At 40.6% G+C, this 22887-nt stretch overlaps 3 protein-coding genes across 3 annotated transcripts; 1 reads left to right on the top strand and 2 right to left on the bottom strand.

Moving 5' to 3' along the window:
• The first annotated feature begins 359 nt into the window (after nucleotides 1-359).
• On the top strand, nucleotides 360-1743 carry atoh1b (atonal bHLH transcription factor 1b). Its single transcript, XM_044126172.1, has one exon. It carries the CDS (start codon nucleotides 639-641, stop codon nucleotides 1374-1376), a length of 738 nt encoding a protein of 245 aa, XP_043982107.1. The 5' UTR covers nucleotides 360-638; the 3' UTR covers nucleotides 1377-1743.
• A 722-nt stretch (nucleotides 1744-2465) lies between these two features.
• LOC122836562 (docking protein 3-like) lies at nucleotides 2466-13477 on the bottom strand. Its single transcript, XM_044126171.1, has 5 exons — nucleotides 13221-13477; nucleotides 7591-7881; nucleotides 7218-7308; nucleotides 4732-4919; nucleotides 2466-3635 (listed from the first exon to the last, which is right to left on the bottom strand). The coding sequence occupies exons 1-5, from the start codon at nucleotides 13275-13277 to the stop codon at nucleotides 2790-2792; spliced, it is 1473 nt and encodes a 490-aa protein (XP_043982106.1). The 5' UTR covers nucleotides 13278-13477; the 3' UTR covers nucleotides 2466-2789.
• Nucleotides 13478-13630: 153 nt separating this feature from the next.
• Nucleotides 13631-21908, bottom strand: LOC122836561 (probable ATP-dependent RNA helicase DDX41). The gene is made up of 17 exons (XM_044126170.1): nucleotides 21700-21908; nucleotides 21059-21154; nucleotides 20558-20708; nucleotides 20385-20459; nucleotides 20216-20276; nucleotides 19969-20105; nucleotides 19807-19879; nucleotides 19577-19730; nucleotides 18737-18873; nucleotides 18373-18535; nucleotides 17212-17343; nucleotides 17040-17111; nucleotides 16866-16962; nucleotides 16509-16658; nucleotides 16328-16399; nucleotides 14112-14222; nucleotides 13631-14019 (listed from the first exon to the last, which is right to left on the bottom strand). Exons 1-17 carry the CDS (start codon nucleotides 21724-21726, stop codon nucleotides 13883-13885), a joined length of 1845 nt encoding a protein of 614 aa, XP_043982105.1. The 5' UTR covers nucleotides 21727-21908; the 3' UTR covers nucleotides 13631-13882.
• Nucleotides 21909-22887: the final 979 nt, after the last annotated feature.

Here is a 22887-nt window from a genome sequence, read left to right as displayed (position 1 = left end):
TTATTTTATATATATTTTATATATTTTAGAACCTATTAGCCATTAATCTTGCAAAATTTCTACGCAGAAGGTTGATTAAGCTCGGTCAAAATAAACTGCTAGACCAAATGTACTGGTTGAATTACAACAGCCTGTTTCATCGGTGTGTTTAAATGTAGATCTTGTTTCAGTTCAAGCTCCAAAGTCGTTGTGCATACCGTTGAGTCTTGGCAAGCACACTTGTAATATGATCTGCATTTATCCATTAAAATTGTGTTCGCAAAGTTTACTTCCATTCCAGTAAGAGAGATGTTACTCCCATTTCTTCCTTTATCCAAACTTTCTAGACCTCCAGTGCCATCCACGCTCCTGAATGATTAATACTCCCGCTCCCCTCATGTGTAAGGACAACAACAAGGTCGTGATTGAGTTACAAAGCACAATAGGAGAGAAAAAGTCAAGCTTTGTCTGATTGTTCTTTGACAGGGTCAGAGGCTGCTCTCTCCTGAGACAGCAGGGCTGTCACTGGGCAGGGAGTGACAGCAAGGTGACTGAGGGGAGGCTCTATAAATTGGCGGCGCCGAGCAAACCTCTCCAAAGACGCGGAGAATCCCGTGCGCAATTCCACTGCACTGCACGAGCGCGGGCTGTCACTGACGATGACCGCAAAAGCAGAGCTTCCGGGCTGGCCAGAGTACCCCGAGGACTTCTCCCTGCTACAACAGAAAAATCTGGCCCACCTCAGCTCCAAAACGTGGATTTCCTCCAATTCGGTCTGTGGCTTTTCGCGAAGGGAAGCGCACGAATCTGCAGAGGCTGCTGGGATTTCACTGGAGAAACTCGGGTCAGTGGGTAGACTCCACGAGTGCGCGTCCGCAGAGATAGGCCACGCAAGGGCATCCGATGGAGACAAGGGGAGCGGCTTGGGGCCTCAGAGACACCGGCGCGTCGCAGCCAACGCCAGGGAGCGCAGGCGGATGCACGGTCTGAACAAAGCCTTTGACGAGCTGCGGAGCGTCATCCCATCGCTGGAAAACGAGAAAAAGTTATCCAAGTACGACACCCTACAGATGGCGCAGATTTACATCACTGAGCTGTCCGAGCTGCTGGCCGGCGTGGTTCAGCAGGAGTCCAGAGGCCCTCGCTCAGGGTCAGAGAAGACCTCCAGGAGGAACTTGATTCACTCGATCCGGCCAGACGCGGCTGCGCAGCCAGCCATGCTGCTGACTGGAGAGGAACAGCAACAGCAGCAGAGAGAGCAATCCATCAACCACCTGATCATACTCGGACCTTCATCCGTGATAGAATCCAACACGTCAGACGCGTCCTCCGGCAGCAGTGATGGCGAATCCTCGAATCTCAGCGACACGGAGGACAGTCAGACGGGGAGACAGTGACAGAGAAGCAGTTTATTTCTAACTTGGTTCCCAGATGTTCACATGGCAGGGAGGCAGAGCTGCTGTTTACTCCTCCGCCGTCTCTAATAGATTAGATGTTGCACTGCTGGATCTCAAAAGGGAAGAAAACTCATTCGTTTCTCAGAGATCCTGACTTGGTTTCCTCTTGATGAACTAAAAGAGGCCCTCATCTGCACTTTAAGGTCCTGAACAATAACTTGTGGCATTTTCCAGAGTCAGCTGTTGGATCCTAGCTTTTATTTCCAAATAAAACAAGTATTTTTCTATTTAAGAATAGCCAATCTGTATTTTATGAGGGATGTTTTGTTTTTACTACAATAAAGATATAATTAATTAATGGGTTTGCATTTTAATTTATTTAAGTATCACTTCCAGCGACATGTGCACAATTTATACCAAAGGGCAATGATTAATTATGCTGCAGAATAGTTGATTTATAAGTATACATATTCCATGGCTAATAAGAAGACAATGACCCTTCCTGATGCACAAGGCATTAGGTTAGAGCAAATACACTGCATTGCAATGACATTCATGTTTTTTAGCTAAGTTTGCACAAATGATACCAAATGATAACCACAAACCTAAATCTATTTTTACTGGGCCTTTTTTGTCCGACCAACATGGAGCTACACACATGACAGTGTAGCAACAACAACCAATTGTGTTAAATCATTTTTAGTGACCTGCAACTCTTGTCCTTGGCTGCCACTGTCCTGCAACATTTGGATGCATCCCCCACTCCAGCACACCTCAATCAAATTAGGAGGTCGTGACCAAACTTCTCTAAAACTTGCTGACATGATATTTGATTGGGGTTTGTTGGAGCAGGGCTGCATCTAAAGGTTGCAGGCCGGTGGGACTCGACAGCTGCAGTGTAAAGAGAGTTAAACTCAAATCCATGACAAAACCTTTGTCCTTTTCATTTAGAAAAAAAAAATGTGGAAAACCATGCAACCTTTTCCTTTGGTTTCACAACTTCGAGGTCCTTCGTGTTGGATCATATCCCAATAAATTACATTGAAGTTTCTGGTTTGTAATGCGACAAAACATTAGAGAGCTCAGCACTGTATCAGCTAGAGGTTTTATTTTTAAACAACTGCTTTCTGCATCACCTGGTCAAGCAAAGTGGCTTTAAAAGGCGCAACGCTTCTCTAATGTCCAAGCTGCAAAGAACAAAACTGATTAGCACATTTTGCTGTTGCAAATCCCACTCGCCCCCCCAAACCCCCCCAAACAAAAGTGCAGTTCCAGATCCATTTTCAAAGCAGAAAAACACACAGAACATCTGCAAGCACCAGAAGCCTAATTATGGCGCGTGACAGTTCATCATGTTTGAAACAGTCAGTCTGTGAGCCAACAGCCTGCTGTAAAAGGTGGGGCTGCCGTGGCTCAGTACGGAAGAGGAGGCTGGAACTTTGCCAGGTCCTTAGAAATGATTTCTGCCAGCCTCTGTTTGAAACTGCCGGAGGGCTCAGATGGGACGGTGGAGCCGATGGCCTCCTCCCGGTCGTTCATGCCGTCCGCTGCCTGAGCGTTGTACTCCACACATTCGTAGGTATCTGCAGGGGGGAGATGCAGGCTTTGTGGTAGAGCGGAGGCAAAGTGGTGTGCATTGGTGAGGGTAAAAGAAGAGGGCTCATTCGAAGGATGGAGGTCGGAGGAGGAGTAGCTTTTGGTCTCGCTGTACTTGCACTGGAATTCACCGATCTCAGTTTTTCTCATCAGTGGAGGCGTGGTCTTCCTCCAGTTGTAATAAATGCTGTCATTTGTGTGTCTATCCTCATCTACAGCTTCAAGGGAATGACACCGATCATCCTCGCCCTCTGTTTCCTCTTCCTCCAGCTCTTCCTCCTCCTCTTTGGTTTCCTCTCCCACCTCCTCTTTGCTGCCGCAGAGATAAGGCTGGACAAGACACGGATGCTTCAGACTCTCCTCGGAGGGGAGGAGATTAATCGTAGAGTATTGGCTGTCGGAACTGTCCTCCTTGTCACGACGAACCCGCACGAGACTGTAGATCGGAGAAGCGTCGGTCTGGCCGACCGTGGCTGGAAGGGCAACAGAGGACGCGTCAAATGACGGCCTTTTTTTCACACTGGTGGGTTGAGCACCCTGTTTCTTCTGCAGCGAGCACTGCCTCGCCAAAGCCTGGAAGATCTGGGGGCCGTCACGGGTCAGGAAGGTGAACACTCCCTCTCCCGAATCACAGCGACGGCCTGCTTCGATGCAGAAGCCCCCCTGCAATCACAATCAAACCAGCGCACAATTCATGTTTAGCATTTCTTTTGCAAATATCGAGCCATGTAAAATTATCCCTACATCTTGGAAGCGGTAACATCGCGTCACGTTACAACCACAATCTTCACTGTTTGCTGTTGGGATTTTATGTGGTCGACACAAAGCAGCTAATAACTGCAAAGTGAAGTGCAATATAACATTTTTAAATTAAAAAAATAAATAAAAATCTAAAAAGCGTGACCTGCATTTGTAAGCAGCCCCATTTACTCTGATTGCATTTTTTCCCCCCAGTTTTCCATTTCCAATTTCCCTTAGGGATGAATAAAGTTTTCTATAATTTTGAATTGAATTGGTCAGCATAAAACACAACAAAAGCAAAAAAAAGAATAGAGTCCAGCTGTGTTTCAGTTTAATTGCAGCTCTTCTGTAAAGGCATCGGTGGTTTGCAAGACAACATTAGTGAACCACAAATACAGCCAGTATAGAAGATGTATTGTCTGCGTCAAACCTTTTAACAAGTTCTAGTCTTAAAAGACTATACTGGTATGATAAAAAGGCCCAGTCAAAGTCCAGACCAACTGACTTGAACAGGGACGTTCAAAGATGTTCTCCATCTAAATTATACGGGCGTGAGTTATTTTTGTCCAAAGCTAGTACAAACACACCCCAAAAGATTTGCAGGTATAATTGTGATTAAAAAGTATTGATTGGGAGAGAGGGGAGCATGCAAATGTGCTTCATTCAACCTTTATTTAACTAGGTAAGCTACTGATAAGGCGTTCTTATTTGCATTAATGACCTGACAAGGCTGCTATTGACCTGAAGTGCATGCTACACTTTCAGATTATTATCTTAAATTAAAACCATGTCATATGCTGAACTTGGCGTTGCTCCATCACACTAAATCACAGCAAGATATATTGACGTACCACGTCAAAAAAAAAAAAAGGTGCATGAATAATTTTCTGGGACATTGCATGTTCACAAAGACTTGACTGAGCATACAACTCATACAAATGAGTCGCTGTGCGATAATCTGTGATAAAATCTCTCTTTAGGCATTAAGATGAATTGATGAGGTTCTCTACACCTTTACCTCCACTTGTCCAAACTTGCGCAGGAGTCTGTACGGCCAGCTGTAGATGACTCCACCTGTGTTGACGTCGAGGAGCTCCAAGGCCTCGCTGTCTGTGAACACCACATACTCCCCGGCCAGTTTGCACCTCTTAGCCGCGTCCGTGCCCAGAACCTTGACTTTGTACTGGTCAGGAGGAAGCGTCGGCTCTGCACGTCGGAAAACAACCCAGCAGGGAGATGTTCACACATCAGGGCCGAGCAAATCCAAGAAACGTTTTATAGCAGCTCTTGAGAAGCGGAGTGTCATTAAAGGAAACAGACGCATTTCAAACAGACAGTCGGATTCAAAATTACTCGCACTCTGCTAATCTCTCCATGCGTTGGAGCTACCCGGGTGACTTGGGAATGTAATCCGCTCGGAAATGAAAGGAAACGCATTTTTATAAGCCGGAACTTGCTGATGCCAAAGCATTCGAGCTTTAACGCCTGAACAAATGAGCACACTTAACTGCTTCTGACGAGTTTCAGCAGATGCTTACAGTTTATTATGTTGCGACATACCGTCTGGTCGTCTTACATTTATATAGTAAGTGACTAATTTGACATTAACCATCAAGGTATTTATACTACATTACAGTAACGACGTGGTGAGAGCTAGACTTTCCGGTGTTTGTAAAAAGTACCTGCTTATCCAAGCACGAGTTCAATCTTTCAAAAGAGAGATTACTGAAGAGTTTTTTAATGTTAAATGAAAATAATCTGGTTTATGATTTTGATGATGATATTATACTGTACTTGGGTGTAAACAGTTTGTGGATCAGACTAAAGGTAAAGGAGAAGGTGTTTGACATTCGTAGCAGCGTTTACGATGAGAGGCGTTGCGCTTTTTGTTGCTCAGTTCGACTTCTTTGGATGTTTTTAGCGTATGTGCAAATTGGGAGGGAAACCGCCAACTTCTTTTGTTATTTCCTTTCTAAACAAAAGAAAACATTCTCTTTAAATTCACATGTACGTTTTAGGACATAACCAGAAACTCTCTGGTTTTAGGTGTGAAAAAAAACACTCAGCGGTTTCAACAGAGTCATAATTTATGAAACTAAGAGAAAGGTAATGGAGGGGGAGGGAGGTCTGCATGAAAAGTTCCACCTCATGATTCAGTATATTTGGTAACAGTAACTTGAAATAGTTGTTTCCTGTGTGATTTTATCAGTCATTCATGTCACTGAGGACGGATTTCGGCCAACTCTTCTGTGCAGCTACTTCAGTTCATTGAGGTTCCGATTAGTTTGAGCCCTTTACTTTAAGTAGGCCACTGCAATGCCTCTATGCTTTTCTTTTGGGCATACTGACGCGTTTAGGGTTTCTGTCCCGTTACACAATAGCATTTGAAACAAGCCTCAGTGTTCAGACAGAAAGGCTTTAATTTCACTCTTGCAAGCTTTGGGTTACAAAAGGCGTGTGGTCATCTTGGTCACTCTGAGGCACTCGGGGCCCTGCGGCCCCAAAACACGCCCTCTTCATCACTGAAGAGGGCACAAACGGTATGAGCCGTTTGTGCTGATATTGTGATTGGTTTCCCTTAATTATAGTGTAGGGTATTGTGGCCAAACATCACAAAAAGTTCTCATCTGATCAAAAGATATCGTTTGATCAGATGCAGCGTTGCTAAACAAAGTCATGCTTCCTCCTGAAAAAAAAAAAAAAAAAAAAAAAAACTTTTAAAGAAGTCAGTTTTTTCTAATTCTTGTTGTCATGACCTTTAACAATTAACATGCCAGATAAGGTCATCAGAGTCACAGGAATTTTTTTGTTTGTTTGTTTTTAGTCTTTTCTCTGAGCATTCTCTGACAACGATCTTGAATGTAATCGTCTTACCCAAAGAAAACTGATGGAGTTCAGCTCTTCAAAAATGACCTAATAACCATGTTTACATCAATTCCCTCTCTAATGTCATTGCTGGTGTCTGCTTAGCGTCGTGCTAACAGCACCTCCGGCTTTCACACAAGTGGTCGCACTTGTTGATGAGCAAGTTCAGAAGCAGTATGGCTGTGGTAAGGTTGTTGAACACAGTTTTTTGTATTTTGGCTCTGTTTCTCTTCACTGTGTAACAGCATTGTGGAAACAAATTTCTACTTTATTCATGTACAGGCAGCACTGAATCACTTTAGAACCTGGAAAAGTTTAGGTTGCTGTTGTTTTTGTGATGATTCATACGATCTTCGATCCAAAAATATGTTTGTTTGGTTTTTTTTTATGTTACTATGAATGTACACTAAGAAATTAACAGCGGGCATTTTCTACACAAAAGTATTTAAAATAAAAGGAAGGTGATATTTTAGACTTTCTTGTTTATCCTGAGTAAAAATGAAAAATTTACTCTTCGCTGTACCTTTTTGTTTTCTGAATGAAGCACATCTTCCACACAGCAATACGTCATCAACTAGCAGAAACAGTGCAGCGTTGCGCTCATCCTGCTGGATGAATGCTACAAATGATGGGAATTACCGCTTTTCCAAGACGAGTAAAGGTCATTATCCTCCATGGTAAGGCCATTCCCTTCCTCAAAATCCCCTTTCTCTGAGTCTCCAGGATCCCTCTGCAAACACGGTGGCACAGTAAACATTACACAGAGTAAACGCCTCCCTCTTATCACTGCTTTTTATGACTTCAGAGTGGTAAGATGCAAGCAAGAACATGGCTTGTGCAAGCACAAGAATTGGAGAAGTGGCAGAAGTTCCAGATAATGTTTCAACTTCCCCATGTTCTTATCATGTCTGGCTGTGGGGACGGTTTCTGAGCATTTTTCCCAAATTAAAACACTGATACGAAGTGAAAGTCGGGCAGCTGCAGGGGTGGTAACCAGGGGGAAGCGTGGTACCTGGAAGACAAGACTGCAGAGGGCACTGATCCAGTCCTGGCTCTCCGTGGAGGCGAAGGTGTAGGTGTGTTGTGTGGTGTTCAGGTAGAAGGCCGTGCAGCGAGCCGGGCACGACTCCTTGGCAGCCGGGGTGACGCTCAGACAGTCGCTAAAGCGCACAACCTTTCTCTCTTGTGTTTTCTGTCGACTGGCCTTCAGCTGCTCGCTGTCGGATATAGAGCGGAACTCCAGCCGCCCCACACCCATGGAGCTGGGTTTGAAGAGCATCATCCAGATTTTACGCCATGTTTTCTGACAAGAAAAGAAAGGAGACAATTATTTTTTAATGGAGACAGATTTGAAAAGTGAAATGGGCCTCCAGTATCTCCACTGAAAAAATGGCAAATGGTCTGCACTTGTCCAGCACTTTATCAAGTCCAGAGGACTCCATAGCACTTCACATTTCATTCATTCATTCATTCACACGCTGCATCATTTTCTAGCTGTATGAGCGGAGGCACACCACAAGGGGCGCCAGAGGGTAAAATAATGATTGAGCTGTCATTTAAACTCTAAATATTACTTTTTTGCTTGTCTAGTCTAAATTACTTACTTACCTACCAACAAAACAAACAAACAATGGCTCAGAGGAGGCCACGCCTCCCTGTTAAAATTTCAGATTTTCAAACTTCAATACTGAGACCATTAACGTGAGATATACATCACGGAATATTTCAGCGTTCCACATCTGAACTTTTTTTGCTCACTCTTCTGAAAACGTTTCCAAATCTTCTCCCAGATTGTGTGGACATCTCTTGTCCACAGTGATCAAGACATGTCACGTATTTGCTCTTGGATTTAGTTCTGTTCTCTGGGACGCCGTTCTAAAACTTCTACCCTTTTTTACTTTTTTTTTTTTTGTGTGTTGAAAACAAATATTGTTGCTGATTTCAATGTTTGCTTGGACTCACAGTGATGCAACAAACAAAGCCTCTCTTCACGTTCAGATTCCCATCAGATACCTGGAAGTTTGGGGTCTAAACTGGCTAGTAATTAAATTAGTAATCATGATTTCACCCAGGTCCAATCAGAAGAGAGGTAACCCCAGATCATGACGCTGCCATCGCCATTTTTCACATGTGTGAACTCAAGAAAAGTCAAAGCTGAAATAAATCCAAAAATTGCTTCAGCAAAGTATTTGCTTAAGAAGGTGTGCACACTTCTACAAGATTTGACTGTCATTTTACAATATGACTGACAAGTTTATTAATTTCATAACTCCACACATTACGGAGATTAATTGCACGGATCGACGATTTTAAGGCTTTTAATTCTGATAGGTATGAGGATTTTCCACTAACAAATGAAAACACAGCATTAATGATTAGAATTTCAGTCTAACATAAAAATAAAAATACTTTCATTTCAGAAATGTGGACTTAATAAAGGCTATGCTTAATGCCTTATTTAAAGTAATTTTTCAAATGATCTGACAAGCAGTCTCATCAGAATCAATATTCTAATTCATTGAGTATGATCGCATAGATCACATCAGACGTGGAAAATTTTTAAATTCCTTCTTAAGTCTGGAAAGCAGGATTTCGACGGGGCTGTGTAAACTTTTATTGGCCGCAGAATCTGTTTAAAACTGCGTGTGCATCCCCATCCAGCATGATGCTGTGGGAATACGGTTTGAAGCGGGTATGTGGAAGTCGGTCAGCGTTAACGGAAAGATTGGATGAAGCTAAATTTTATTTTTTTATTTTTAATGAAATAGAACTACACGAACATTTTCCAAATCTTTACATAATTGTTGTTGAAGACTGAGCTCAATCCCAGAGTGTGTGAGTGGGTGTGTGTGTGTGTGTGTGTGTGTGTGAGGTGACAGAAGGAGTGTTTGCACTGTTCTTACAGGAAGCGTGATTAATAGTTAGGCCTCCTGTTCTCGTTCTAACACAGCTTGGTAATCCTCATCGTATTCACGGAGCTGAAGTGGAAAATAAAGTCAAAAGTCTACAGGTGACGTGTTGTTCCTGCTACTCGGGAGCAAAGACCAGAAGAGAGAGCCTCACTTCTCTTTTCGCCACCCATTATCAGCATCGACTTACAGCTCTGGTCTAGAACCTGAAACAGATTTTAGGAACCAAATTCAAACATCTGAAACCTTTCTTTGTATTATAGTTTGTCCTGTCTTACATTTACTGACCAAATCTTATTTGAGCGATTTTGGATTTTGTGTTGGAACACTCATGGTTGAGTCTGTAGGATGAAATTAAGCCAAATTTCTGACATTGTCGTGAAGATTCACACTCTGCAGAAAGCAGAAGTGACCATAATAGTAGGGGTCAAGAAAAGAAGGTGTGAAAGTTTATCTGAAGGCATCAGTTTTTAAAAGGCAGAACATTATTTTCTCACTGCAACTTCTGGAAACCTAAATTTAAACCTTGCAAAAACAATACCAGAAAAACTTCCTCTCCGCTAATAATCTCTGATTAAGCTATCAGACCACTTTAGCAAGCTTTTAGTTGTTTTTGGCTCCATAATCAGGCTAGATTTCATTAATAGTGACAGACCTTTAGTTTTCAGACCTTAAGGGTTTTGCAAAGCAATAAACATTTCCACTTACTCCCAAAGAAACAGCAAGTTTTATGTTTTATAGCAAAACACTGATCTGAGAAACCCCACATTTGAATTGCAGTAAGACAAACATACACTGCTTTTCTTCTAAGTTATCTGTTCAGTTATCCTGTGTCTATATTCTATAGTCTTTTTCTTTTCTTTTAAATCAACTAAAAGTAAGCTCAGTTAGGTCTTTAAAAGAACTCGGTATCATACTACAAACAACTTTTAACTGTAGTAAATTAAACTCTGACATAAAATAAACGAGTTGGAGGACTGATCCGATTTAGATTTAAGCTTACATGCACAACCGGGAAGGGAAAGATTTGCAAAGAGCTGGGATGCAAAGAACGTGTAAATGACTGGATCGACTTCTCTACAGGCATCGGATGCTGCCTTCCCCTTTCAAATTTCTTAGAAATCAAATGTTGGACAAAATAGTTTTAGGAGAGTCCCTCTTGCATGTGTATTTTTGATTAGAAATTTCCAAGAACCATAGAAACAGCGCCAACGCTTAACAAATGCTGCACAACACAACAGATGTTCTTCACTCTGATAAATATTTTATGTTTGATGTTTGAACAGCCATAGACAATGGATGGCTGGAACATTAGTCTTTTCTTCATTTGGTTCCATCTGGTTAGGGTAAAAAAAAAAAAAAATCTCTTTTCTTTTTTTATATTTAATTCTTACGACTTGTATAGTGAGAGATTCGGACACTATGCAGCAGATGTTATAAATAAGGCCACTGGTTTACTGGGGCACGGTACTGTGGAAACCACAAACACGGTGCAGCTCCAAACAACACTTGCCACTAATATCGCTCTCTGAGCTATCAAGTGTGACAATAATGCACAATTTGTGATAATTTGATGCAATAAAATAACAATTTAATCTACTAAACGCGTGAGAAATGCAAGATAAAAGTTGGGGCAGTAGCGGCAACTAAAGCCCATCTCTGCTCCAGCTTTCTAAAGATCCATATTGACTCCTTTACAATAAAATTACTTTTTCCCTGTTAAAATTGTTCAAAATGATTTCATAACTTCACTGTTTAAGCTTCAGATATAGACTTTGTGCAACAAAATGTGCTTTAAAGTAAAACTTGCTTGCACGGATTATTGAAGAATGCAGTACTGTCGTAAAGAAAGTCTTTGCCTCACATGTTTCTTTTGTACTGGCTTCTTTGGATTTTCCTTCATTCTTCTTTTAGGCAAGTATGTCCCAATCATAAAACTAATTATAATTTCTGACAAAAATGACCTTGGTAAAAAACAAATAAAGTTTTCAATTGATGATCTATTTATTAAAGAGAATTTTAAAAAACAACAGTAAACTTGACAGAGAATAATTTCTTTTTCTTATATGCTGCATTAGTTTTTGCAACGGGAAGCATATCTTCCTTTTACCTTTTACCTTTTTTTCCCTCATCAGTCCAGAGAAAATTTCCCTCCACAGTATTGAGGACCATTGAGAGTTTTTGAACAAATATGAGATTTTCCTTGAAGCTCTTTTTGGCCAGCAGTGGTTTTCTATTTGGGAACCTCCCAGAGATACAATTTCTCCCGCTCTCTGTCTTATTAGTCTTGAGCGTCGAGGCCAACTGAGGCATGTGATGCCCGCAGTGCTTCTAGATGATGTTTGGGTACTTTTGTGACCTCCAGGATGAGTTGTTGATGTGACCTTGAAGTAACTGCACCTGTTAAATTGTGAATTTACCAGGATTTCCTTTGGAATGTTGGTTTCAATTTCAGCAGCAACAGAGGCTTTTTTTTCCTCATTAGAGTTATAGAACCAAGAAATAGCTTAAATTGCAACCTCTCTAACACCATGATGGAGGGAGAAAAGGCCTCTACAAGCAACACCTCATGCCGTGGTAGAAAGAAATTCAGAAACAAATAAGAAAGTTACTGTTATCCATCAGTCTGGAAAGGGTTTCAAGCTCATTTCCTTCAAAGGCTTCAGAAGTCCAGCAATGAAGAGTGGCATCCACAAAAAAATAAAAATAAAAAATAAAAAACACCACCAAACACTGCTGACCCTCCCCAGGAGTGGCCAAAAAATATCTCAAGACCGCATCCACAACTCATCCACGAGGTCACAAAAGCAACCAAAACAACATTTAAAGCATCACAGATGTCACTTGCCTCAGTTACGGCCTGCGTTCATGATTCACTAGCTGTAATGAGAGGCTCGGCAAAAAAAAAAAAAAGGTATTCATGCGAGAGATCCAAGGAGGAAACCATCGCTGGCCAAACCGAAGCATAAAGATGCATCTCACATTTGCCAAAAAGCAGAAACGGAACAAATTTGTAAGAGCGGGGGGAACTGTTTGTTTTATTTTTTTCTTGGCACTGCGGACATGTAAATAAATACACCATCCTGTACGTGGGTGTCGAATTTGGGTTTAGCTGAACTTGGTGCACTGTTTTCGTGTGGCTGCTGCAGTTATTTTTAAATTTCATTTTTGCACGTCTATTTATTGCGATTGAGTAAGCTGAAATGGAACTTACAAGGCTGATTTCTGTTTCTGTAGAAATACCAAGTATTGTTTCATCAGTCATTTAACCTCTAAATTCTCCTAGAAAGAAAAATCACACAGGGAAATGAAATTCGACATGAGTTTTCATACCAGCCCATTATTACTGCAGAAGAGTGACGGACAATTCTGCTGCCTTGCACCAGTGACGTGTAGTAAATCAAATGCAATCTAGTTTGTAAAGCTTTGCAATATTTGGAGTAGAAGTGTATCTATACTTGAGAGGATTAATAACCAGATAGCTCTATTGACATCTACATTATTATTTTTATTTTTTAAATAATCTTAAAAAGTAGAACGCCGTGCCGTACAAGGTACTGTAACACAAATGCCAATACTGTGAAAGCGTTTTTATGCAAAAGCACTATGTACATTTTAAACTTTTTCATACCTTTTATAAGAACTGGACACTCAATTGACGCATTTTAGCCGAGCAGTAAAAAGCAGGCAGAGTTTTTCCTCTTTCTTTATCGTGATAAAAGATTCAACTTACTTTTCCAAACTTGGCCCCTTGAAGATGCAGCATCCCCTCTTTGAAAGTGACCTCCATGCTCGTACGCTTTGGGTGAAAACTGTTCACACGTCAACAGCAGTTGTCGCGATGTGGCAAAAACTGTGACAAGTGATGAGGTTAAAATTAGGCCTCCTCTACCACAGGTCTGACTTTTTCCTTGACGTCATGATCTGCTGTTATACTGCCGTCAACCTGTGTCCCTGGCTAAAGGAGGAGTTAAAAAAAATAATCATCTGCAACTTGTTACAAAAGAAAGGACACACAAGTTGAGTGTGCTGCTGTTTTCTTGAGTCAAACTTCCCTTTGAATTATTTTGCAACCACGTCAACTTCCTCGTAGAAAACCTCACCACACTTCTTCAATTTTGTACATAATACAAAAAGATCACATAAAATATAAAGGCTTTATTTACAATTCAGATGATACTAGCAGTATTAAAAAAAAAAAAACATATTCACAGCAAGTAACTTAAGAGGAAAAGAAGCAAACAATCACTTTTGTCTGACAGACCTAGAGGAGGATGATAAAATGAACTTCCTCAATTCAGAGACATTACATGTAAGTGTAACATTTCCACAGAAATATTTTCACCTTCATCAGGACAACTTGCATTCTTGCATAAAAAAAAAAAGAAGAAGCATTTAAAAGTCCATCGAGCTATGAGCCAGGTAGTCTTTCCGACCGATGTTGGTGACCTGCTTGGTCTGCATGGCCTCCAGCTTGGGACAGTCGGTGATACGATGGCCGAGACCACCGCAGAACGTGCAGCCCCTCTCCCCTGGGAAGACACGGCAGCGGGACGTGTTAGAATAAACCTGCTAACACCGTGAGGTGATAAGGGTTCAGAAATGTCACAACAAAGTAGCTCACCTCCGATGTCCAGCATGGTCTCGTCGCCCGTCTGGAGCACCTGGAGCACTGGGGGAACCTTCTGTTTGGCTTCGACCAGCAGAGCTTTCAGGTCCATCAGCACAGACTCGTCTGTTAGGAGAGACGAGACCAACGCTGCTGAAGTCACAGGTTCTTGTCCCCTGAAGCCTAGCTGGTTTCACCCTGCAGTTAACTTTTATCAGCTCTTGGTCATTATGTACTATACTTACACACGGTGTGTGGAGCATCTGTACTTTATTTGAGTAGCATTTCTTTGTAAAACTTACTACATTTAGATACTTATTGCTCTAAGACTCATTACTTATGTCGACCGCGTTTGAGTAGTTTGCGTCTATTTTGTTCCACTAAAGCGTGAACATACAAATCTAACATTAAAATAGAACCAACTTACAGGAACTAGCCAGCTGGTATTTTGCATTTGGTAAAAGCCATTTGACTTTACTTTAGGAGCTTCATTTTCTAAAATGGCTTGTGCTGAACTTAGTTTACCATCAGCAAGCATTTCCTCACAGATAATGTACAGACAGTAGCGGCTTGGGCTCCAGAGTTGGGTGGTTTTTAACGTCTGGATCCAGTTGCCACTGGGAGGACTAACGTCATAAGACGGAAGAAGATTTGGTCAGGATGATTCTGCAGCACTTTCACTGTATCTTGTTTACAGTTTGTCACTTTTTGTCAATGCTACAATGCAGTGACATTGTAGCATTGACGTTTACATGCACCAAATAAAAGTATAGGAGCACGTCTCTTCTTACTGTCTGACTCTGAAGTTAAATAAGGCTTGTTTTAGCTCAGAATGACCAGATCCACTTCTACTTACTGAAGGCCACAATAGTGGGAAAAAAAAACTAAAGAATGTGTCAGATTTATTTACTGATGTCTTCAAAATCAGCAGTTAACATAAAGAAAGATTACTGTTTCTTTAAGCAACAAGAGAAAGCCCCGATGACAATGTCATGGATTAGGAAATTTCTGGCTCATCCTTGGGAATCATTTCCAGATGCTTCCAGGTGTTGGGTTCATCCGTTCAAGGTGTCATGTGTACGTACAGACGTGGTGGGAACGTCCAACCATCTCACCCGCTCAAGTTTGGTCCAAAATGTGCAAATTGACCCCGAAATTAAAACCAAAAACCTTGTGAAGGTGCTAGCTGAACCTGGTAAGACAGTGTCATTCTCCGCAGTGAAATGTGTTCTGTACAGACATGGACTGAAAGGCCACTCAGCGAGGAAGAAGACTTTACTTCAAAAGAAACGTAAAAAGCCAGACTGCAGTTTGCAGATGGACATTTTAGAGACATGCCCTGTGATCTGATGACAGTAAAGTGGAAGTGTTTAGCCAGAAAAAAAAAAAACAGGGGGATTGCTTGTACCATTCTTACTGTGAATTATGTTGTGGGGCCGTCTTGCTGCAGAAAGAACTGAATTTCAAAAAATAGATGGCATGATGAAGAAGGACCATTATGTGGAAACATTAAAGCGACAACTACAGACACCATCCAGGAAGTTAAAACTCGGGTGCAGATTGATCTTCCAAATGAGCAACAACACTGAGCAAACAGACAAAAGTGGCTTAAGGTCAGCAAAAGCATTGTTTTGAAGTGGCCACCACAAAGTCCTGATCTCAGTCCCATGGAGAAGTTGTGGGCTGATCTGAAAAGGCATGTGTGAGTGAGGCGGCCTGCTAAATGGACTCAGTTACACCAGAGAGCGAAGAAAACTCAAAACGTTTAACCCAAGTCAGATAGTTCAAATGTAACGCTGCCAAACATTTTCAACGTCTGACTTTAGAGACATTAATACATCTCTGACACACTTTCACTCTCGTTTTTGTGACATTTAGCAAATAGAAATAATTTGCTAAATAACATTATGCAGCAGTGCAAATCTATCAAACAAGAGTGAAAATTATATTTCGCTTTCAAAATATTAAAAGGTTGGAAACTTCTTTGCTAAAGTGTCTGACACAAATGCAAAGTGTGATTCTGCAGGTGGCGAAGTTTAATGCAGAGCAATCCTGGAAGAAAACCTATTAGAGGCTACAGAACACTTGGAACAGCAACATTTCACTTCTCTACAGTAAGGATGGATGGGGGGGACAACAGATATCTGTAATATCTGCAGCAAAGTAAAAGTAAAAGAACAACAATTTTGAGGATAAATAACTTGAATAAAAAAAAAGTAATGTTTCCTCACCACAGCCCTTATTGATGAACGTTGTGGCAATACCGGTCTTGCCTGATCGTCCGGTTCTTCCTATTCTGTGGACTAAAACGACAAAAAATTGATAGCGAGGCACTAGAGAAGTCCACAACCAACTACATAAGGTGACACTCTTGTGTAGTTAGATTTATTTATCAACATATATCCTCTTTACCGTAGTTTTCTATCTCCTCAGGCATGTCGTAGTTCACTACATGCTGAATAGCTGGGAAATCGAGACCTTTAGATGCAACGTCTGTGGCAACTAAAACGTCTTTCTTCCCTTCTTTGAACGCTTCTATGGCTTTAGTTCTTTCTTCCTGATCTGCAAAAAGAATCAACAAATAAAACCTTAGTTTATACACCTGATTAGTCACTGCTTCACAGAACCTTGTGACATTTGCAAGAAGGGCGACATCTGCTGGGATTAATGAGGAAATACAAGCAGATTTTCGGGAGAAAATCTCATGCGGGGTTAAACACTCCTTCGTTCACCGTTTTTGCAAAGTAGCATCAACATAATTCTGCATACCTTTTCCTCCATGTATGGCCACCGCCTCCACTCCCTTAAGCAACAAATATTCGTGGATGGCGTCTACGTCGGCCTTTTTCTCAGCAAACATCAACACCTGTCAAAACAAACAGTCGCTTTCCATACACTCCCTCATTTTGTCAGGATGTTTGCACAGTGAACTGAGTTTCTTACTGGAGGCGGGGTTTTCTGGAGGCACTCCAGCAGGTACACCATCTTGGCCTCCTCTTTGACATATTCCACTTCCTGCATTGGAAAAAAAAATAAAAAATAAGCTCATGAAAATCTTTAAGATGAAATCTATGAGAAGATTTGAGAAGTCTTACAGCAACACAGAAAAACGTACCTGGATTACATCCAAGCTTGCAGCTCCGGCTCTGCCCACGTTAATAGTGACCGGTTTGACCAGAGCACTCTTGGCAAAGTTCTGGATCTTCTTCGGCATAGTAGCACTGAAAAGTAGGGTCTGCCTTTGTCCCTGGAAAACACAGACAAAACACACATGCACAAAAAATCAGGAAGGCTGGTTTTTATTTTATAGTCTGCATCAACAGATTGAGTGCAGCAGCTGGAACACACAACGTGGCCAATTCTAGATGATTAACTTCACTTCCTCCGACAGATTTAGGAGTGAGGGAAAAATTACAACTTAGCATTGAAACGCAAAAGAAAAAAAAAAAAGAAAAAAAGACAAAGAAAATTCTGGAAAAATCCAGAATCAAAACACAATTTAAGCAAAGCAAAGTTCATTCACCAGATCAGCCGGGGAGAATATAAGGAATACGGGCCACAGATTGTCTTCAGGAAGCGTTTCTGAGACCAACAGAATATTGCACTTCATAAATGACTTTTAGATGAAATAGAAAGTAGACCTGCCGTGAGCTATTAGGAGTCATTTTAAGTATATATTTTTATGCGTCTGTTCAACAAAAGGTAAGGTGGACGGCTGCGTCTGGAGAACTGGTTTCTCCATCTTTCCTCTCACTGTCTCTCACTTGTGGTTGAGTTCAGAATGAGGATTTCATCAGAGTGTGCACTCGTCGGAGAATGAAGATTTTAGAGAGTAAATGTGAGAGCTGATATTCCAAATCGAGCCTAAATTAAAGTTTGACGCCGCAGACGTCCTCGGCCTCGTCAGCCGTGCTGGAGAAAGTGATGCGTTCATGTCACCAGAAAGCACGTAAAAAAAAAAATAAAAATACTTCAATTCAGTGACTAAAATACACAATAAGACATCCAGATCACTGATCAGAGGAACATGGAAACTGCAACAACTGCACTGTGATGTGTGTATTGTAAAACAGACACTCCAGATTTGACCACTCGCTTACTTAAACTGCACTTGCCCAGGTCACTTCAAAATGTCCTAAAAGGATATTTTAGCTCGACCCAAAACAGAGGTAACAATGGTTGCATCTGAAGGTTGCAGAAAAGTGGACACCCACCAATAACAACATGTTGATGGTCCGTTCCCCAGCGTCGCTTATTTACACCACAAGTGCCTCACCTTAAAATAGGAAAATATGGTCCGGATGTCTTCTTCGAACCCCATGTCAATCATCCTGTCTGCTTCATCCAGAGCCAAGTAGCGGCAAATGTCAAGACTGACCATCTTCTTTTGTAGCAGGTCCATCAATCTTCCAGGGGTGGCGACCATCATGTGGACGCCGCTGAAAACAATAAAAAAAAATAAAATACAAATAAGAATCCTCAAATACAGGTAGCTACTCTGCTTTTCGATGTTACACTTTGCGACACGGTTCGTAGGAACCCCTTCTCGAGTGTCTGTGTTTCTCAGAGTGACGTAGCTGAACGCTTCCAAATGGCACAGTGAGCTGATTTTTCGCCACTGAACAATCAATCTTACTTACTGTTTCACCACCTCCATCTGCTCCTTGACAGACATTCCTCCGATGCAGAGGGCTGTGCGCAGCTGAGGAGCTCCTTCCTCTTCCAGCAGCTTGCAGTAATACTCTATGATGCCATGAGTCTGTCTCGCCAACTCTCGCTGGGGGAGAGAGGGGGGAAAGGCTGCAGATGTTTTATTGTATGACAAGTAAAAGATTTTCCATTGCTTATGTAATTGAGGTCTAAAACCGAAAAAAAATAAATAAAATAAAATACGAGGGGACAAAGATGTGCAGCAAATTTTGGTCTGAACAAATCAGAGCAGTAGAGATGCATTGCTCAGGCTTTTCCTAATTGATTCAGATTTATTTCCTTTCCAGGTGTTTTAGCTGTTGATTACAATTTATCTTTTCAAAGTAATTTTTCTTTTTGTGAAAGCATGCGGTTCTATCGCATATATACCAGAAAAATATAACCAGTTAAAGTACGACAATATTTTTTACAATATAAACTCTGAAATCAAAGCTAACAATTATTGAGACTCAACACATTCATCTTCTGTTACTGCTGAATAATTTCTACTCACATTTATCATGGACAAAATTATAAAAGTTATCAATTTCCATTATTATTTTACTTCCATTCAACTTCATTTGTTTGCGACAATGCAATGGACACATTTCCACTGAAATTATTATTTAATAGGCAATTTGCCAAAATGTGGTTTCTTAAGTACAAATAAAAGACATTTTTGAAGTCATGTAGTCAACCGGTGTTTGTCAAGTAAAATGTCAAATATTTCTCTCGTTTCTTCAAGAAAAAAAAAAAAAAAAAAAAAAAAAAAAGAGTCTGGCATGTCTTACTGAGGGACAGATGATGAGTCCATATGGTCCCTCTCTCTTGAAAAAAGGCAAACGTTTCTCCTGCTCAAGGGCAAACATGATGATTGGCAGAGTGAAGACCAAAGTCTTTCCTGATCCCGTGAAGGCGATGCCAATCATGTCTCGACCTGATAGACTACACACAAGCACTGTCAGTTCATGAACAGCTTTTACATGCATTAAATCCTAACAGGGATCATCCCATCACTTACACTGTGGGGATTCCTTGGATCTGAATTGGGGTTGGATGGACAATCCCCTTCTTTTTTAAACCTTTTAGAATCGCTGCAAATGTAAAAACAGAAATATGTTAACAGGAGAGACATAAAACCACAGAATGCAGTTTTAGCGTGGGAGATGTCGAGTGGTGTCACCTGGCGGAAACTTCATCTCCCTGAAGCTTTTGATGGGAGCAGGGATGCCTTCTCCGTCCACCAGGATGTGGAATTTCTTCCTGACTCGCTCATGTCTTGTGTTTGGCATATTTAAGATGTATCGTGGTGCCTTCCAGCTACGAATTAATGTAAATCAGTTAAATGAGCCCTCACCACCCAAAAAAAAAAAAAAGTGAAGTCCATTTTTTTTGGACTTCAAAAAGAGCTTTATTACGTAAAGCTTCACCTTGTTTTAATTGGGTCATCATATATGATACCTTTGGCCATTTCCTTTACAGACATCAGAGCTAGAAGAAAAGATTTAAGTTTGTGCAATTAGTTCTGTCATCTACACGGTTCTCAATTTCACTACTGAATTACTCGGACTTCTGAGGGTCTTGGTTGTGTTAATGTACCTCTGCCCTCAGCTACGCTTTCCAGAATCTTCTCTTCCTCCTTCAGCTGTTTTTCTTTTGCAGACTCCTTACGGGCTGCATACACAGACAAGTAAAAACTGTTACAGATCCCTTTAAGTAAAGACAGAAAAATAGAGACAAGTGTTGTTACATGGAGAAGCTCTGCTCTGAACCTTCTGCTTTCTCCTTGAGGTGTTGATGTTGGTCGAGGAGACTAACATTGGAGCGTGGACCAAGGCCCTCCTCTTCATCCCTTTGTTCCTCTCCGCTGTCCTTCTGATCCTCATCTACGGCCTTTCCACGCAGCCGTAGCATCTTCTGGAGCTGTAAACATTCAAAAAGCTTGACTACATACTAACTTAAAGTACAACTACATAACATAAAGTTATGTAACTCAAAATATTAAAGGCCTAACAAACCCTTAATATTCATTTACCCGACTTTGACAAAAAAACAAAAATTCGCAAGATTCAGATTATTACAATAATAATGAAGTAAAAAAGATTAAAATTATTGGTGTGTGGTTTTATAATGGAATCAGTATAAGGGGGGGAAAGGATTTAATAAATATTAAGAAAAAAGGTTAATGTAAATTAACTTGGTCACGTGGAACAAGAACCTAAACATTAATTTTGCACAGACTTGTCATTTCTTTGTTTCGTAACATTACTCACCATTTGTTGTTTCCTAATTTTGACTGGAACATATGGGACATAATCGTCATCCTCCGATCCTTCTGAGCCCGACTTTTCTTCACCTCCATGGGATCTCTGGAACAAACAAATGACAGATGCCATGATAATTCAAAAATAAAATTCTGAGAAAAAATTTTCAGAGTGCATTGTGGCTGAATGATTCATTTCAGAAATTTTAATTAATATTAGCGTTGTATAGACAGTTGTTCGCAGTGCCCCTCATTTTTGTAATTATCGCTGGTACCACGGATATCAACCTCCAAGCCTCCAAGAAATGCTCTCTGACACAGATACGCATATCAGTTTTAAATTTCACCACCGTATTTACATTAAAATAGAAGCAGACACTGATAATCGTATAGCCTTCGAAAAGCCAAAATTGCATACATAGCACGGCTAGCTCACTTTGTAAGGCCCGTGTTGACAGTTTAGTTTTAATACCTGCACCATATTACAAAAATTTATTTTTACATTTTATGTGTGATTTTACTTACAGTTAAATGTACTATATTATGTGAAATTATGCAACACCTTCACTGATAAAAACTGTTAGCATTTTCATATTAGCGTTCCTTAGCTAGCTTCACACGTTTATCATCCGCAGTTTGATCCTAACTTACCTTTAGAGTCCGATTTTCGGTCTCCATTTTATTTAATATTTACGTAACTTTACTCTGTATATATTATAAGTTAGCTACAGGTCATAATATAACAATTTAATTCAATATATCAACTCCTCCTGTTTACGCAACAGAAGCTACTAGTCTACGGAACGCCAGGAGGGTCAGATCAACCGGAGCCACATCTTCCAAACAGGCGAGACAGCGGTACGGATACAGGTATGAGCCAAAATTAATAATAATTTAAAAAATTGAATACCACACCTGATTTTGTCAAAGCTGTATTGTTTTAATCTTTCCGAACGAAAGATTTTTTCACAGTATCAAAAGTGAATTAAAAAAAGAAACAAGCCAACATACACTTGGCTGTTATTGGTATAGTATAAATCTACATTCGAAACATTAAGGTAATCTTTTCTAGTTGAGTATAACCTGGAAAGCATCAGAGATGTTACATTAAAAACAGAATTTCAGCACAGATTTAAAATAATAATAATAATAATAATAATAATAATAATAATAATAATAATAATAATAATAATAATAAAAAAAATTTATCCATCTTCATGAAAGCCATCAGGCAAAAACATTGATACTGGTGTGAAGCCAAAGGCCTGTGTCCTAAAGGTCTGTTTCTATTATTTTTGCCAAGAAAACAGTTGTGAAGAGGGCGTAAAGTTAACAGTACAGGTCAGAGCAAAATGGATGAAAAATGAAGCTCACACATATACACAAACCCTCAGGAAGGTAAGAAAAACTCGAAGGGGCCAAAAATATTCACTCAATATGTACAAGCATTTAAATTAACTGCGACAAACAATGCGTTTCCAATGTTGGAGTGAACATTGCACAGTGCGCTGCCAAGCAGGGGCTGAAATAGCAGTTTAGAGAATAAGCACTTCATGGCAAAGGGGTTTCTTCAACACATAGTCTCAAAGTGTATTGGATATCGTAGTTCTTCATAACTAACACCAAAGAGGGACAGACACTGAAGCAACACAATTTTCCAATACAAGATAGGAGCAAAGAGTTTAGTTCCTTTTCATCATGCACAGGGATGCGTCTGCCGGGGGGCTGATAGAAATCACATTTATCATGCATCCCATAGGCCAAATGTAAAAAAAAAAACTAAACTAAATTTAATAAGTGACATGAATATTATTAGTGTTGCTCTCATATCTATTGTTT

The sequence above is a fragment of the Gambusia affinis genome, linkage group LG09 (assembly GCF_019740435.1).
Source record: "Gambusia affinis linkage group LG09, SWU_Gaff_1.0, whole genome shotgun sequence".
NCBI lineage: Eukaryota > Metazoa > Chordata > Actinopteri > Cyprinodontiformes > Poeciliidae > Gambusia > Gambusia affinis.
Note: the sequence above shows the minus strand (reverse complement) of the source record. Positions and strands in the feature narration are given on the sequence as shown.

Coding starts and splice junctions, on each gene's coding strand:
- atoh1b (XM_044126172.1), top strand. CDS start 639: ATGACCGCAAAAGCAGAGCTTCCGGGCTGGCCAGAGTACCCCGAGGAC.
- LOC122836561 (XM_044126170.1), bottom strand. CDS start 21,726: ATGGAGACCGAAAATCGGACTCTAAAG. Junction 21,155..21,699: donor CCGAAAATCGGACTCTAAAG/GTAAGTTAGGAT, acceptor TGTTTGTTCCAG/AGATCCCATGGAGGTGAAGA. Junction 20,277..20,384: donor AAGCGTAGCTGAGGGCAGAG/GTACATTAACAC, acceptor CTTTTCTTCTAG/CTCTGATGTCTGTAAAGGAA.
- LOC122836562 (XM_044126171.1), bottom strand. CDS start 13,277: ATGGAGGTCACTTTCAAAGAGGGGATGCTGCATCTTCAAGGGGCCAAG. Junction 4,920..7,217: donor TTACTCGTCTTGGAAAAGCG/GTAATTCCCATC, acceptor TCCGACGTGCAG/AGCCGACGCTTCCTCCTGAC. Junction 3,636..4,731: donor GCAAGTTTGGACAAGTGGAG/GTAAAGGTGTAG, acceptor TTGTGATTGCAG/GGGGGCTTCTGCATCGAAGC.